This window comes from Aythya ferina (genome assembly GCF_964211825.1).
Source record: "Aythya ferina genome assembly, chromosome: 24".
NCBI lineage: Eukaryota > Metazoa > Chordata > Aves > Anseriformes > Anatidae > Aythya > Aythya ferina.
This window is the reverse complement of record NC_140322.1, coordinates 2651621-2667899: the sequence shown is the minus strand read 5'-3', so window position 1 is coordinate 2667899 and position 16279 is coordinate 2651621. Positions and strand designations below refer to the sequence as shown.

At 52.6% G+C, this 16279-nt stretch overlaps 2 protein-coding genes across 2 annotated transcripts in view; both read left to right on the top strand.

The window, feature by feature from the left end:
• The window catches only part of CSF3R (colony stimulating factor 3 receptor), a 353819-nt gene that overhangs the window by 170476 nt on the left and 167064 nt on the right, over positions 1–16279 (top strand). The gene's annotated exons all lie outside the window — the stretch shown is intronic.
• The window catches only part of GRIK3 (glutamate ionotropic receptor kainate type subunit 3), a 102895-nt gene that overhangs the window by 78171 nt on the left and 8445 nt on the right, over positions 1–16279 (top strand). The window contains exons 10-12 of the mRNA XM_084496899.1: positions 2307–2510; positions 9092–9315; positions 14911–15029. Coding sequence (XP_084353025.1) covers positions 2307–2510; positions 9092–9315; positions 14911–15029 — 547 coding nt within the window. The remainder of the gene's footprint in view (positions 1–2306; positions 2511–9091; positions 9316–14910; positions 15030–16279) is intronic.

Below are 16279 nucleotides of genomic sequence, written 5' to 3'. Positions count from 1 at the left end.
GCAGGCTCAGGATCAGCCATAAGGGAACTGGTCAACCCATACTGCAGCTGGAGAAAACTCCAGAAGCTTTAAAATGACTTCTCTTCTGCCCATGCTCACCTTTCACTGGCAATTACTGGGCCAGGATGGCTGGTGGTACAGGGAGGGCTGGAGAGGCAGCAGCAGAGGGGCGCTGGGAGGTGGAGGAGCACCCGACAGCGCTGTGAGACTGAGGGATGGCAGGTGAGGACGGGAACACAAGAGGGAATTGTACAGTCAGGGCTACGGAAAGCAGGGAGGGCACATCTTGCCAGGGATAAAACCATGGCCGGAGCTGGGGACGTGTTGGGGTTAGAGCGCTACCATCACTGCACCTCAAAGACCTCAGCACGATGCCAGGTGATGGGCCAAAAGGAGACCTGCCAGCCAGCTGCCTGTGATGGGCTCCTGCTGGGCAGGATTTGCATCTCGTGGTCCAGGAGCGAGCACAAATCGCATGAAGCACAGGGGTGGTACCAGTTCCTATGAACTGTGCCGTTCCTTGGGCCTGCATGCGTGCCGTGGGGCATCCTCCTGCAAGCCAGCACTGCCCCCCTGCCTGCAGGAGCAGGCAGTATGCTCGGACCCGAGCTCTGCACTAACTGCATTTCGTATCCTGGCTTCCAGAACATAAAACACAACCCTACACTTCATTTGCATTTGCGACATCCCTTTGTCCCTTCGCATTGGTGTAACCGGTTGTAGAAAAGCCAGAGGAGGAACCTTTAAAAGGGAAAGCAGGAAAGGTTATTTTTTCCCCTTTTGCTCATATTGCAGTGACTTGTTGGAAGAGAAATATTACCCCAGCAGCCAGCGCCACTCTCCCCAAGCAATATGGGAACTGTGAAGTTATGAAATTGAGGGCACCTTCACTGAGAAATCGATTAGCAAACCGAGAGAGCTTGTGAATTGGATGTCTGGCCATTTTCAGTAATAAATTGTGAAATAGTCCGTGAATAAGTGGTTCACAGAGTTCAGAATTACCCCCTAGGAAATGTTTGAGACCTGCAGATACATTACTGAAGCGAGTGGCGTCCTAATGTTCAGCGCTTCGGCTGTTAAATATGTATGTAATCCCTACAGCGCTTCCCAAAATTAATAGTGCTTTATGGCTGCTCTGGAGCTGCTGTATTTATAGCGAGATCCATAGATTCAGCTGATTCACAAACAAAGCACTAATTCCAAAGGAAAAAAAAAAAAAAAGAAGAAAAAACTGAGGTGGTGGCCAGGGAGAACAGGGTTTAACAGAGCTGCGAGTGCCAAACCAAACTCTGTGGGCGTGATGTTTCCCACTTTGCTTTGTAATTCTGCAGTTCCAGTCTCCGTGAAGCTCTCTGGTCACTCCCCGAGGCAGAGCCACTGCTCTGCAGCACAGCAGGACCTCGGTGCCACCTTACGGGGGCTCTGGCCGCCTTGCAGATAATTTTAATTCCAGCCATTCATTCGCTGCCTCCCCCTATCTCAGCCTCCCCCTGCTGTCCAGCTTCTGCCTGCTGCTTGCCATTTTTTGCCACTTCCATCTGTGCTCTGCACATTGCTTCCCCCCGGCTGCCCCGGTGTCCCTTGTCCTCAGCCCCCGGTGGCTGCCCAAGCCTGACAGCCACCAAAGGGTTGTGCCGCTTGCTGCGCGTTCCTGCCTTCACCTGCAAAGAGGCAGCAATCCGTAGGGCAGAGCTGGTTGGAAGGCACTTTTTTAGTTATTTTCACATGTGCTGGTGCTTGGGGTTGCTGCGACCAGAGACATCCCCACTGCAGACACAAACAGAGCCCAAGGCAGCGCCTCTCAGGGCAGCAGCAGGGCCCTGCACCCCTTCAACTAGAGCTGGCAGAGAGGAAGCAGAGCTCATCTTGGGGACATTTGGGGCTGGCCAGCAGCCGAGCACAGTCCTGCAGCTGGTATTTAATCCACCAGCCTCGTAAGGGCCAGTACCGCTGCGTGTCGGTGGCGCGGGGCTCGCGGTTTGGTTTGTTCCCCCCCCAGCCTTTTGCTGCTTCTCAACACTCTTCATTTGCAGAGCATGAAATGGTTATTTTTCTCCCTGAAATTCCACCAAATGGAAAACAGTTGGCTGCTCAGAAGAGACAAAATTAAATTTTGTGGGGTAAACAAGGTTGCTAATTAGCTGATGCGCTGTGCAAAGCTAATTTATTCCCAGCGTGTCACCGTGCCAGCCCAGCCTGCAGAGCCGGCGCTCGCGGCTCAGGTTGGCCGCAGGGGTGGCCCTACCTGGGGCAGGAGCTGGGACCACGGCCGAGCCCTAACGGGGTTTTTGCTTTGTGGTGTCCAGGAGGAGCCCTTCGTCATGTTCCGCAAGTCCGACACCGCCCTCTTTGGGAACGACCGCTTCGAGGGCTACTGCATCGACCTGCTGAAGGAGCTGGCCATCATCCTGGGCTTCACCTACGAGATCCGGCTGGTGGAGGACGGGAAATACGGCGCGCAAGATGACAAGGGGCAGTGGAATGGCATGATCAAGGAGCTCATCGACCACGTGAGTGAGGCCGAGATGCACGGAGGGGCCCGGGCAGCCCCAGGCTTTCTGCCAGGGGTGGGATGGGGACTGCAAACAGGGGCCAGGGCACAGCAACGAGGTGGCTCAGGGGCACCAAACACAGCCCAGGCACGGCTTGGCTGAATTCAGATCGTGTATCCAGAGAGCAAGAGCAGGTGTGTAGGGCACAGGTCTCTCTCTATATATATTTATAAATGCAGCTTGTTTTTCTAAAATCTCCTAAAACACAGAGCTCCCCTGCAGCAGAGCAGCTGTGCCTTTCCTTCCATGCTCACTTCTAAAACCCCATTACAAACCAGTGAAGCTCCAGTGGCAGCTTTCCCCTCGCAGCTGCCAGAAGTCACCTGGACTCGCAGCCAGAGGACGCTTGGCCTCCTAATGAAGTATTTTGCCTCCAGCACTCCCTGTGATCCCCCAAGCCCACTTAGGGAGGTGAGGAGAACTGGTATATTTCTGAAGCTCCTATTCCAGGAAAACGTCTCTGAAAAGAACAGAGACAAGACTCCTCTCTGATCCCCACCCCCAGGGAGCAGTATCAGCAGCCCTGGAGGTGCCACATTCCCTCTCCTCCTTCACGTCCTGGCCACGTGGCACAGCCACTGCACCACCTCTCAGGTTCCTGGCTTCATTTTGAAAACATTGCCCGAGCGGAAAGGGACAAAAATAAGCCCAGATACGTAGCAGCTGTGATGCTCTTACAGCTGATGTGAGAGGAACGTGTGTGCTGGGTTTGAGTCACTCCAGCAAATGAGCGTCGCTGCGAGCGGCTAAGCGAGTGGTGTCTCGCGGTGAGATGGCAGAGCTGGGGCTCCAAGATCGAGGTTGTGTTTCCAGATTTGGCTCGTCTGCCTGAAACGACATTGGACAAGTCGCTTCTGTGCAGTATTTCCTCCATCTGCAAAATGCAGATGATCATGATTATGCCCCTTCTAGGGACGGTGACGCTCAATCAGCCGGTGAAGCAGGCGGTAGTCCTGAGATGGCTCGCCCTGGAGAAGCACGAAGGGCAGGCAAGGACAGCCCAGGGTGCTTTTGCTCCCAGAAAAGCCCATGCAGCCCTCAGTACAGGTCTGGTGGTCTCCTACATAAAGGCCTCGCTAAATCAGACAAGAGACTCTCAGCTCCCAGCAGAAGATGCTGCCGTGGTGCCCTCCCCGTGCTGAACGTGCTGTGACCCTGCTCTGGGGGCCGGCCTCCCGCAGCCCCCAGGCTCGCTGCTGGCAGCAGAGTCCGTGGCTCTTACCGCAGGGCATCCACCCCGGGGGGCTCTGGAGAAGTAAACAGCTCTGACAGAAATTAGACAAGGGGAATAGCAGCCAGGCTGTCATTTCGTCTGACCCATGTCACTTCCAATGTCCTGCAAGACGTTAGAGGCTTCCCAGGAGGTTTTCTGAGCTCCCCAAGGCTGTGGTCAGCTTAAAGAGACAGAGCAAGAAGGAGATATGGGGAACAGCCTCATTCAATGATGCCCTAAATTCATGGCCAGCCTGCACTGAAGTATTTCTTGGCTACCTAATCAAACAGCACATTAACAGACAGCAACAGGAAAGGACCGAATCCCCTCTTCTTGCAGGTTTAACTCGCAAACAAGCATCAAGTTCAAATTCTGCCTTCAAACAGGTGCGGCTGGGAACGTGCCTTGCAGTGATTTACAACCATTGCCCAAACCCTGTATGAAGCCATTATTTTATCTGCATGTCATTGCTTTTTATAGCAGTGTTTATGTAAAGCATTAAAAAGTGAAACTGCAACCAGATGGGGCCCTTCTTCAGCAGCAAAGCATCTTCACGTGACGTGGGGAAAGGAACAACTGACTGGCATTCGCAATGGGAAAGTTCAACCTTATTTCACACCTTGGAGGAAAAGTGTTGGAGACACCACTCAAACAAAGTGGTAATGATGAAAACAGGACTGCCTACACTGCGAGTGTGTCTGGGCTGGCTTCCCTCCAGCATCTCCTCCTCGTAAAGGAATTTGGATCCTTCAGGTGCGAGCCTAAAGCACGTAAGACTTTGTGAGGTCCGAACCCCCAGGCCAAGATTAGCTCCGTGCCCAAAGTCTGTGCCTTGCTGAAGATCCCCTTACCTCTTGTGCAGCTGAGACTGAGCCCCCAGGGCTCTGTGAAGCAACTTCTTGGGGGGTTGAGCTGAAGCACAGGCTTGGTCCCACACCATGTAGGTAGGTGAGGTGTTCCCGAGGTGAAACGAGAGGCTAAAATGGAGGTCGTTATCACATGGAAGGGCTGAGAGCCCTGGGAGCAGCAGATACTGTACCAGGAACATACAATTAGGATGTATAATTAGTGTCTGGGGGTGATGGTGCCCACCACAACCCCCAGGGTACCTCCCAGAGCACATGACGGAGGACTGGCTGTTTACGCTGCAAGCTCCCACTGCTTCTTTTGGAGTCACGCATCCTCCTCCTGCCGTCCCTTCTGATCCAGACATGCCTGGCCACAGGCAGTAGTGCCTTGGGCTACAATCCTTTGTAAAATTGCTTTGTTTCTAGTCTGGCCTTAAGCATAAACAGGAAAAGCAACAGCAGTCAGAGCAGCTCCCAGCATGACCCCATCTTGCAGGTCCCCAGCAGCAGAGCTGGAGAAGACAGCTGTGCGCAGTACGATGCAAGAAGTCCTGCCCCACTGCCTTTCATCTTCTGCTCGTCCTTCATCACAAAAAATATCTGCTTTGGTGTTCAGTCTGCTCCCTCGAGAGCCGGACGCTTTCCTCAGCACAGTTTGTTGCTTGTTGTCACTCTGCCTGGCCACTTCTGCAGAGGGGCTGTAAGCAGAAGGGGCTGTGAAAGCTCACCTCGCTCACATCACCAGTGTTTCAGGCAGGTTTGGGGCACCAGGCGATGCAGAGAAGTCACTGTGCTGTGCATCGGTAATAAACAGGGAAGCTGGCAACTGTCAGATCTCCTCCTTTCATCCGTAGTGAACTGTTCCTGCTATTTATTCATAGGAATTGTTATTGATACAGGCAAAACTACACCGTGCGTTGTGGCCCATCCATTCTGATTTTTAAATTTTAGCTGTCTGGCACCAGAGTGGCTGCAAATCTCCCCTCTTGTTTGTGGGCAGAGCCACATAAAACCAGCAGAATGAGTTGTTCTGCACATTTCGCACAAACTTGTTCACAAATAAAACTTGTCTTCTGCCAAGACAGTACATATCAAATTTCCATTCAGTCTGAAACTTCACGTGGGAATAAAAAAGGCATGAAAAATAATAGGGTTTCTAATGGAAATCCCTGCCAATGGTAACTATAGAGAAGATGTAATATCTATCCTTAGGGATGATTTATGACAGTTGATTTAACACTCTCACAATAAATGGGCATTTATTGACAGTAAATTCTGGCAGAAACACATATTGCACCACATTGCCACATTCCCAGTAATGCTCCTGCACTGGTGGGTGTTTATTTCAAGTGCCAGGGAGCTGGGGATGCATTTGGAAGCCACTGGGCCAGGAAGCGGAAAAAAACATTGCTGTTGGATGAGGTGCATGTCGTCCCTTGCTTACACCCTTGAGAAACTCAGCACCAGAAAGGAGATGGAAGTAAGCTGGCTGCGCTTTCTCCTTTTGGGCTCAGCATCATTAATTTGGTGAATTCACATTTATCACCGTCAGAGAAGCAGCCGACAGCAGCACACTGACATGCAGTTGGGAGCCCCAAGTCCTCTGCTTGCTGCCACAGGTCTCTGGAGCTGCTGTTCCCTCCCCTGGCTCGCTCACCTGCCAGGCACAGGGCCTGTCCCTAAAGCTCCATCTCCTGTCACTGTGATCCCACAGCCTGGATTCTATCTCTAAGGAACTTCTTGAATAAAAAAGATGAGAAGAGGCCCAGCCGGACTTCACGCTCCTCCTTTCTCCCCTTCAGCTTACAGCTAGGTTTTCCCTGCCGACATCCATTCTGAATTCACCACTGACGTTAAATAAATTCATTGACAAAAATGATGTCTGAAAGAGGGCTGAGATCCTAAGAGCAGCCATTAAGAGCTGGAGGCAGCCAATTAGTGCTGACCCGCTGCTCATGGTGCCAGACGAGGAGCGTTTGGGGTGGTTCCTGCCCCGGCCTCGCTCCTCCTGGAGCATCACTTTGTGTGCGGGGTGCTGGCTGCAGGGTCCAGCAGGATGCTCAGCGACCTGCTGAAGCTGCAGGCAGACTGTGCCTGCCCTCACCACCTCCTCCTGTGGCCCTGCTGGGACAGGGTGGGCCAGGAAGGGAGCTGCTGGCCGTGCTGTGCCCCGGGATGCTCGGGAGCAAACAAGACTGGAGGATGCAAGCGTTGGTGCTGCCAGACAGACAGCTGAATAACAATTAAATGAGTAAAATATGCACTATTTACCTGTCTCTCAGGCAACACACACATAATTAGTTTATGTAAACACCTAACTCAGATTGGCAAAATAAGCGCCGAGGCAGCTTACTTTCTTGAATAAATATGTATCTTGGTGCTTATGCTGTTTGCTGGCGCTGCTGCGAGAGGCTGTCACACCCAGCTCCGCTCCGGGTACTGCACGACTCCAGGGACCGTGCCCGAGCTGTTCTGACCCGCGGCCACATTCCTGTGATAACTGGGAACTTGCAGATAAGACCTAGCAGCTGGTGCTAAAGCCAAACCCTTCTGCAGAGAACACGATTCTTCCTCCACTGAACGCCCGGCGAACTCGCATCGGTTCCACCCGAGTGTGAAGGCTGCAGCCTGCTGTGAGAAAGGAGAGCCAGGCCTGCGAGGGGTGCTGGGGAAGTGCCTGCACTTGGTGTGTTGTTGCCTTGGCAAAATTCAGCTTTCTGGCCTCAATTCAGCACCACACTTAAGATACGCAACACTTGGAGTGTGTGCGAGCTCTGGGAAGAGAGAAGCACGTGCTTAAGTGGCTTTGCTGGATAAGGGCCTTTAAGCCGCTGGCACTTGCCGTAATTCCTCATTTTTAATAAAACCCATCTTACCGTGCAACAGCATAAAAGCTGGGGCTGAGTGAAGGAAGCCATCAGGGCCCGCTACCCGACTGCCTGCTTGGGGACGGCGGAGCACGACGAAATGAAAGCTTCACCCTTGGAGGGTTTTGATTCCGATCCTCCCATTCAGCAAATCCCTAATTAGAGGCCACCTTCCGAAAAATCTGCATCGATAAAAAGGATATCAAAGTGCAGCCCTATAATGCCTTTCAGAGCGGAGGACACAACGCCAGATTGGGCTCCCTAATACCTGCTTCATCCTGGTTGTGTGTGACATTTACTGCCAAGGACGTGGGGCTGTGATCAAATCGCAGGAGCTGCTGAAATGACACAGTAAAATTTTATCTCTGCACTAAAAGCGGTTTGATCCTTGAGCATCCATGCAGACTTTTCTCTCTTCATTTTCCGTGGTAAAGCATAAACTCCTGGCTGTTATTTAGCTCGCTAGATCATTTTGACAAATCTGGCTTTGGAGGATCTCTCAGACAGGCAGCTGCTTGCTAGTGCTGACCTCAGAGCTGCCCGTTTCCTTCTTCTGGAAGAAAAATCAGTAGCCAAATTCTTCAACATCTCCTTCAGTTTCCCTGTTAGAGCAGGACATGCACACAGACGTGATGCAAGAGCTGAACATGACTGCAAAGTGATGAGGAAAAGGAACCAACCAGGGCTCAGGCTGAAGAAAAGACCTAGTTCTGTGCCTCCTAGAGAATCCCTGCTCCTTCTCTGCTCAGGACCTGTAATGCTCTGTTCTCACCAGCTTCTGCAGCGAGCCCCCAGTTTCTGTTGGAGCAAAGCAAATTCTAGCGAGAGCGCTAACATTGATGTAAAGGTTGCAAGTCACAACGAAGCCACTGTGCCTCTAGGAAATGATCAGTAGGATAAGTGATGATGCGAGAAGAGCTGCATCCTGTGGGGGCTCCCTCCAAGCTCCCCGCACAGCACCACTCCTCCCACACACCCGGCGTCCCCAGAATGGGAATTACAAGTTTTGCCATGAGGTCAGCCCACGTGCGGTGCCCAAACTTTGGGGCCGAGCAGCCAGCACAGCAAGGCCCCCTTGGTCTTGGTGCCCTGGGCACCTCCCTCACACCCCCACACCTTCAGCTTCTGCTCTGGGCTCTGGTGAGCTGTGCCCTGCTTACAGGGGGAATGGGAGCAGGGAGGAAAGGATGGTGATAATGCAGGATTTCAGAGCTCCCAGGTGCAGGCAGCGAGGATGAAACCTTTGAATATTTGCAGTACGGTCTCTGCTGGGGCTTTGGAGCCAGCTCCAGCAGGTGCACCTGGAGCCTTTGGGTTTTGGGGCAAGGCGCTGCCTCTCAGCAGCCAGAACAACCCAAACCCAGCCAGCCCTCCTGTCCGGGGGGCTCTGCAGAGGCCAGAGCAGCTGTGCTGCCCTCTGAACCTCGCAGCAGCAGCAGAGCAACCCGGCAGCTGTCAGCTCTTCCCAGCGCCGTTCCTCGTGCCAGGAACAAGACCGACCCCACAGCAGGGTATGCTGGGGAGACAGAGGGCTTCTGAGGGATGGCAACAGCTTTCTAATGGCTTCTTTTTTTCTCCCTTTGTGTCTCTCTCCCTCCATGTCACGCACAGAAAGCTGACCTGGCCGTCGCTCCTCTCACCATCACCCACGTCCGGGAGAAAGCAATCGACTTCTCCAAGCCCTTCATGACCCTGGGGGTCAGCATTTTGTACCGCAAGCCCAACGGGACCAACCCCAGCGTGTTCTCCTTCCTCAACCCCTTGTCTCCCGACATCTGGATGTACATCCTCCTCGCCTACCTGGGGGTCAGCTGCGTGCTCTTTGTCATAGCCAGGTAAGGGGACACCAACGCCGCGCCACCCGGCTGCCACCACGCGATTCTTTCCCCATGCTCCAAATCGTTTCGCTGCCGGCACGTCGCGGGGATCTAAGCACGCAGCGGGAGCCGCGGCAATAAACCTGTTTCATTAATGAAATTACTTCTGGCCCATTACCCAGAGGCAGGCTGGTCTGCTAGCGTGGGCTTGCTCACGACTCGCAGGCTCCCCTGTTCTGTTCCATTTCGCTGCCACCCTTCCCGTGGAGGGATAATCAGAGCATCAGCCAAAGCACGGTTTATGGTTTTTCACGGCTTCAAAACCAGAGCACAAATGGCTTTTTGCTCAACTGTGGCGTTGCTCTTTAAGTGTTAAACTAAAATGGGCCTGGCTTTTACCTCCCCGAGGCTGGCTGCACACATTCAGACCAACGCCTCTCCTGCTCGGTCCATTTTCAGCGAGGGCACAGCACGGCTTGCTGTTGGAAGCCCAGCGTCAGCACAGGGGCTCGGTGCTGGCAGCTCGCTGGACACAAGGGGCTCCATTTGAAGGCCCTTTCAAAATGGAAACAAAGAAATTTAGGAACAGGACTTGCCAGAGGGCAGCAGGCTGCAGGCTGTGGGATTTCCATCTCCGAGTGGCTGGAGAGGTGATACAGAGCCAGTGGAGAAAATTAAAGATGGGCTATGCACAGGGGAAATCTGGTTCCTTCTTTGCCAGCTCGACTCTGTTACATCCTTTGTGCTGCTCCAGCACGCTAAATGCAGTTATTTGTTTTATTACCATAAATCCGTAAGCCTCTTGTGCTGTGTCAGGGCAGGCAGCTCCACCGGTTAGCAGACCTTGAGCACAAAAGAATTTTAAAATGCTCGCTCTTTTGTGATTTTAGAAATTCACCTGCCTTTCTGTTTTGTTGCCTGGTGCAACGAGGGGTGAAGGGACGTGGTTTTCCTGCTCATGCTCCCGTTAGGTGACCTCTCAGGCAGCCTCCCCAGAAGAGGCTCAGCCTCCCACTGCACCCTGGCTCAGCTCCTGCTTCTGACCCCCCCAGCAGAAAGCTCCCCGCAAGCCCTCCCCTGTACCAGAAGGATGCAGAGCGCAGGGCGACGATCTGACAGCGTCTGTTTACAGAAATTAATATGCATCTAATTAGCATGTTTAAAACCTCTATATTTAAAAGCAGCGGAATTTGCATCTATTTGCATGAGTTATTAATTTCACAGAGTCTTTGATGCGATTCGCAGTCCAGGGCTGCTCTCAATGTGCAGTGCTGCCTTTCCAAACCCAAAAAAAGCACTTGCTTTCTCCCTGGCCATGTCCCCAGCCATGCCCAGCTTCCCGGGTGTTTAAATATTTTGGGTGAGAGCTGTGCCCGGGGAAGTTTCCTAAACACATCCTGCAGTTAGACACTCGTTTCTCAGTCCTTCGAGTCCCAGCCATGGCAGCGGAGCCTCAGCAGCCTCCCCGCTGCCCCCCCAGCCGTGGCTCTGTGCAGGCCCCTCTGAGGAAGGGCTGGTGGGCTGCGTTTCCCTTGGAGCCTCCTTCAGAAACCAGCCCCTACCTAATCCACTGACATCAATCAGACAGTCAAAGTGAAGATTAAACATGAAACCGCAGCAACCAGAACGCATTAACCCTCATGTTACAACAAATCTGCAATTTCCAACATCCCTCAGGTCCTCGGAGGCATTTAGAGATGATTTCCTGAGTTTACTATGTAATATCCTAATTACACATAACAGCAGTTGTCAAAGTAAACTCCGCTTTGCAGACAGCATTAGTGTTCTCCAGACCATCTGGGACGGTGAAGCAGCCACAGCTCTGATCCTTCCCCTGCAGAGGTGCAGGGCAGGAGGGGCCACGCGTCCCTCCTGCAGACACAGAGGGTCCCCAGGTGTCTCCTTCCTACTCTGTGCAACGCAGCTCTCCCAAAGGGGGCCGCTACACCGAGCCATGTGCCAGGCTTCCAGGCACTGTCCTGAGGTCAAACAGAAGCCCTCTGAGCAGGGACGTGAGCAGGCTGCCACTGTCCAGGGCCCACGGGGAGCCCAGCACAAAGCAAGCCACCAAGGTAACCTCACAGCTCAGTTCAGCCTGCAGGCGGTGTACCACACAGGAAAGGCACCCGACTTGAGGAGGGGATGAGAGCGGTGTTGCCATCACCACCCTGCGCTTCTGCCAGCTCAGAGCCAGCCAGAGCCAGCAGGGTTGGCTGGGGAAGCAGCTGGGGGGACAGAAAATGGGGGCAACTCGGCTAAACCATGCTGCCCGCGTTGTCAGGGCTGCAGGATGAGGGCCTCAGTGGTTCTGCTTTGTGTCAGAGAGAGAAGGCACCAGATGCTCTCAGCAGGGAAAGATGCTCATCTGGGAAAGTGAACCCAAGGTAATTACAAAAGGGAAAAAATATTGTGGTGATTAATAGGATCTCTTCACTCTGTGCCTCTGTTAGCCATGCAGAACGTAGCCGGATGGACTCTGCTGCCCTAACTCTGGGGCTCCAGTGCCAGAACGATTACACTGCTCAGGCAGCTTGGGATCAGAACTCACAGTTTTGCTTTTATGGCTTTATTTTTCTCTACTCGCCTGAGGCCAAATCCAACCCAAATTATCCAGACCCCACTCTCAAAGTGTGTTAAATGTGCAAATTCCATCTACGCAAGAAATTCCCTGCACTAAATACTGAGAAAAGGCTGAAGGAGATGCTGGGCCAGGCTCCCACGTGGAAGCACCTTTGAAGCCACCTTCTGCAGCCAGGGAAGTCCAGAGGGGCTGTGCGGATCACAGAGGGGCTGCTCAGGCCCCAGCAGCCCCTCCACACTGTGAGCAGTGGCCAAGAGACAGGGACATGGGCTTGCAGTGACCCAGCACGTGGTGGCCGCACTCCCGAGCCCTCGGAGTCCCCTTCAGCTGCTCGCCGTCTGTGCCTCCCTCCCTTCATTTTTGTTGTTCTCTCCTCCTACTTTTTCATCCAGGGTCTCTCGTGCTAGTTTATATTGCCACAATGAGCCGTCCTGCAGCACGATTCATGTCTTTCTTACATCGCAGCAGTTACGAGGTAATATAACATTTTTTTCCCATCAGGCTGCTTTGGGGCTGAAATAGAGTCTCTAAAACACTGCCGTTACAGTTTCTTTTTCACGTGCTTTGCTCCTGACATTTCTTCTGTCTTCATATTCTCTTAAAGAACATCAAGTATTTGGTGTAATTAAGGTTCTGCAGGAATCTCTCTTAGCACACGGAGATGGAGAGCAAGAGATTTCACGGGGAAGATATGGGGCATATTTATTACATTCAGAAGTAATTGAAACAATATCTGCTCTGACCCCAGCGAGGCCTCTCAAATCCAACCCTCAGGAGAAAACCACAGCCAAAATAGCAAAGCCGTAATTCAGAGACATGAGTCTCCTGAACTAGGCACCGGAGTCCTCTGCTGATGCTATAATCATAGGTCAACGCCACTTAAAACCAACTTAGGGACTATTTAGAGGCAGGCAAAGGATGTGTTTGATCCATCTCTCCTTTTAATCAGCCTTCTTGCTTATCCTCTCTGCTCCAGCCACCTGGGCACCGCAAGCACCCACGTCGGTGGTTTCATGGGGTCTGTCTGGTGGCTCTGGCTGTCGTGAATTATCACCTGGTCTCGGACTCACAGGGCCTTCAAATCACAGCCGAACCCCTTCTTGTGCTCACCAGGGCCGGGGCGTTGCCATTCCTCTTAATTGAAACAAGGACTGGGTCGTCCATAGCAGATTTCTCCGGGGATGCAATTTAGGCTCAGAAGTGTTTTGTGTTAGATCTCATCTTTAACTAAACCTTCTTTGAAATGCTCCCGTTTCCCTGCCAAAAGGAGACAGGAAAATAATCGCACTTTTTGATGAAATATTTCTCAGCCCCTGTTTGCACCTGCGGAAGAGGGAAGCCAGCCCAAGGTGAATCCTGAACAACCCCCATTTATTATGGCTCCAGCTGCATGGGGTCATCGAGCTTCGCTCACTTCTTCCTTCATTACCCCTCTGTTTCCTTTAATGGTCCCACCAGCTTTTCAAGCACTGACGACTGTTGCTGCTTTGCAGTTTTCTGAATATTTCTCTATAATTTGAGCAGCACCAGTAGGTTCTCACTCAGAGACCTTGAAGTTCTTTGGTGTGTCATCTTGTCAGGCTCATTTGATCTTACCAATTCCCTTTCCATCTCGCACTCTTTCATTGGCAGCCCGAGAAAGTTTTCATCTAATTCTTGAACTCTGCCTTTATTCAATAGACAGGGCTTAGGCGCCATCCTTTATACACCTCCGGCATAAATTTACAGCAGGTTTAAAGGACTAAGCAGCACATAAGGCAAGGTCTCAAAACAGCCTAATTTTTGTTTTCCTCTCCAATTTTCTCTTACTTTAAGAAGCACAAGGAGGCGGGCGGTCTGGATGGTGAACAAGTGAGGCTGTTAGGGTGCAGCCCGAGCCCAGCCAAACCTCTCTGGGGACACATGAGCTCCATGCCATGATGGCTGATTGCTCATTCACCATTTTATGGGTTCTGCAAGAAGGTCCACAGCATGAGTGTGCGTGGAAAGCAGAGATTAGGGGTAACTGTTTGGGGGAGTTTTTGTGCCAGGAGGAGCATCTGAGAGCTGTTGTTCTGTTCTCCCAAGGCTTCCAACCGCCTGCCAGAGGACACCTGGGAAGTTAAATGACAAGACATCCCCTTGAGCAGCAGCACGCCTGGCAGAGGATTGCACAGAGCAATGGCTCCTAATATGAACTGGGGGTTGGGCTTGGAGAAAGGGCTGTTGTGAAGCTACAGGGATTTCAGAAGGAAGCGGAGATGATAATTAATGCCTGGTTCAAAAGCAATTATGCCAATTATGTTTTTAATTTAATCTGCGCAAAATTTGGGACTCTAAGAAAACGCAAACAAACAGCTCTAAAAACATTAGCATCTATCCTGATGAGCATCCTCCCCGGATCCTGGCTAAGAGCTCTATTCCAGGCGGTGCTTACATGCCCGTCGCAGGCAGGATTCACAGGGAGATGTGCAGAGAAAATTCCCTTTGTTTTGCCCAAGAACTGCCGGGCTGTCCGTGAAAACATGCCCCCTGCTGAATGTCTGCTCTTCCAGGGTCCGAGCATTGCAGCAGCACACGGTGAACCCACACCAATTCCCACTGTGCTGATGCCTCAACACACGGGATTTGTGCTTATCAGGTTGGTGGCGAGCTCGTCTTCTCACCTAGTGAAATCTCACACAGATGCCCACATGCCCTGAACACATCCTGCCCACCACTGCGTGCACTGGTTGCTGTTGGGTGGCATGGTGCTGAGCAGGACATCAGCAGAGACCAAAGGCTTTGGAGAAGCAACCCAAAACACCTCAAAGAAAGACCTGGCTCCCCCCAGGTTTCCTTACTGTCTGCAGTGTGGAACATGGGGCTTCCAGCCACGCTGGGCACTTCCAAAAATCATGGCTGAATTTACCTTTCCTTAACAAGCCGCACACCTGAAGGGTCAGCGGGCCCTGTGCAGCAGCACCAGATGTATTCCAGTTTTTCTACTGGCCCTTTAGGGTCTGATGCCACATCCTGACTAACGAGCTCTCTCTTTCCTTGTACCACCACAGGTTCAGCCCGTACGAGTGGTACGACGCTCATCCCTGCAACCCCGGGTCGGACATCGTGGAGAATAACTTCACCCTGCTCAACAGCTTCTGGTTCGGGATGGGCGCGCTGATGCAGCAAGGTACGGTGGGCGGCTCCTCCCCGCACGCCCTGCTGCTGCTTCTCCACCACCAGCCTGTTCTTGTGGCTTTTCGAATGCAAAATTTAATTTAGTGGTGACAGGAACAAGATTAAACATCTTTGTGCCTGTCAAAACCAAGCAGCAGCTGCAAAAAGAATACCGGTGGCACCCGCCTCGTGCAGTTATCACAGTGCAGGGCAGCGGGGCTGGCTCCGAGCAGGCACGGTCAGCACCGAGCTGTGCTAGAGGGGGTGGCTGCCACAGGCAGCCCTGGGGTGCCGGCACCCCTGGAGCCCACGGGCTCCAAGAACTGACCTCACCAGGGGGATCTCACGGTGGTCTGCAGCTCAGGAGGGCCTGGTGGCTTTGTCTGCTGCTATCTGCTCACCTAGAGCTGCTTCTTCTCTGCTGGGATGGAGGAACAGAGGGACATGTGTGGGGCTGAGCCCTGCCTGCAGCCCCCCAGGAGAAGCATCTGAAGCATCAGAGGTTTTCTGTGCCAGGAACGCCATCAGATTTCTTCTGTGGGAGAGCAGGCTGGAGCATCTCACCCTTTTTTTTAAATTTTTATTTTTAGCACCTGCCTCTCTTTGTGCTTTCCGTGGGTCAAAGCCCCAGCCCAGCAGCTCGCCCCACAGCTGTGGGCACAGGCTCATCGCTCACCCAGCTGCAGCTGGCTGCCCGCACACAGGTGCCCCACTACCAATAATTACTATTAATGATGTGTGCACGCTCTGGCAGGTGTCAGAAGGAGCAGCTCCAGAGTCTGCCATCTGGAACATGCTGCTAGATGATGGAGAGGCGGCGTGTCTGCATGCGCACTGCTGCTGTGTGTGCAGAGCAGCACCCGCACTCTGTGCCCCACGGAGGAATGCTGGCTGAGCCCCCTTTGGCTGTCTAAATACCCCAAATAGCCCCGTCCCACAGGCTCTGTGCATTTCTGCTCCCATTAATTCAAGCTATTTGGTCTAATTCAGGATCTCTGTCCTGACTGGCTCTGCTTTAAAGCCACTTTACAGAAGACAGGGCTTCTTGCACTCTGATCTGTCCCTGTTTTTATCCTCTTCTGTCAGTCTGGCCATTTTGGTCATTCTGGTCATTTTATCCTTTTCTGGTCATTCTGCACACTGGGAAATGACCTCCAGACAAGGCAGGTCACAAGGAGATTCTCCAGACAGCTCTGCCTGGCCCTCACTGCAAGCAAGACCGAATGCTTCTCGTGCTGCTGGTGTAGGACACCGCCACGGCAG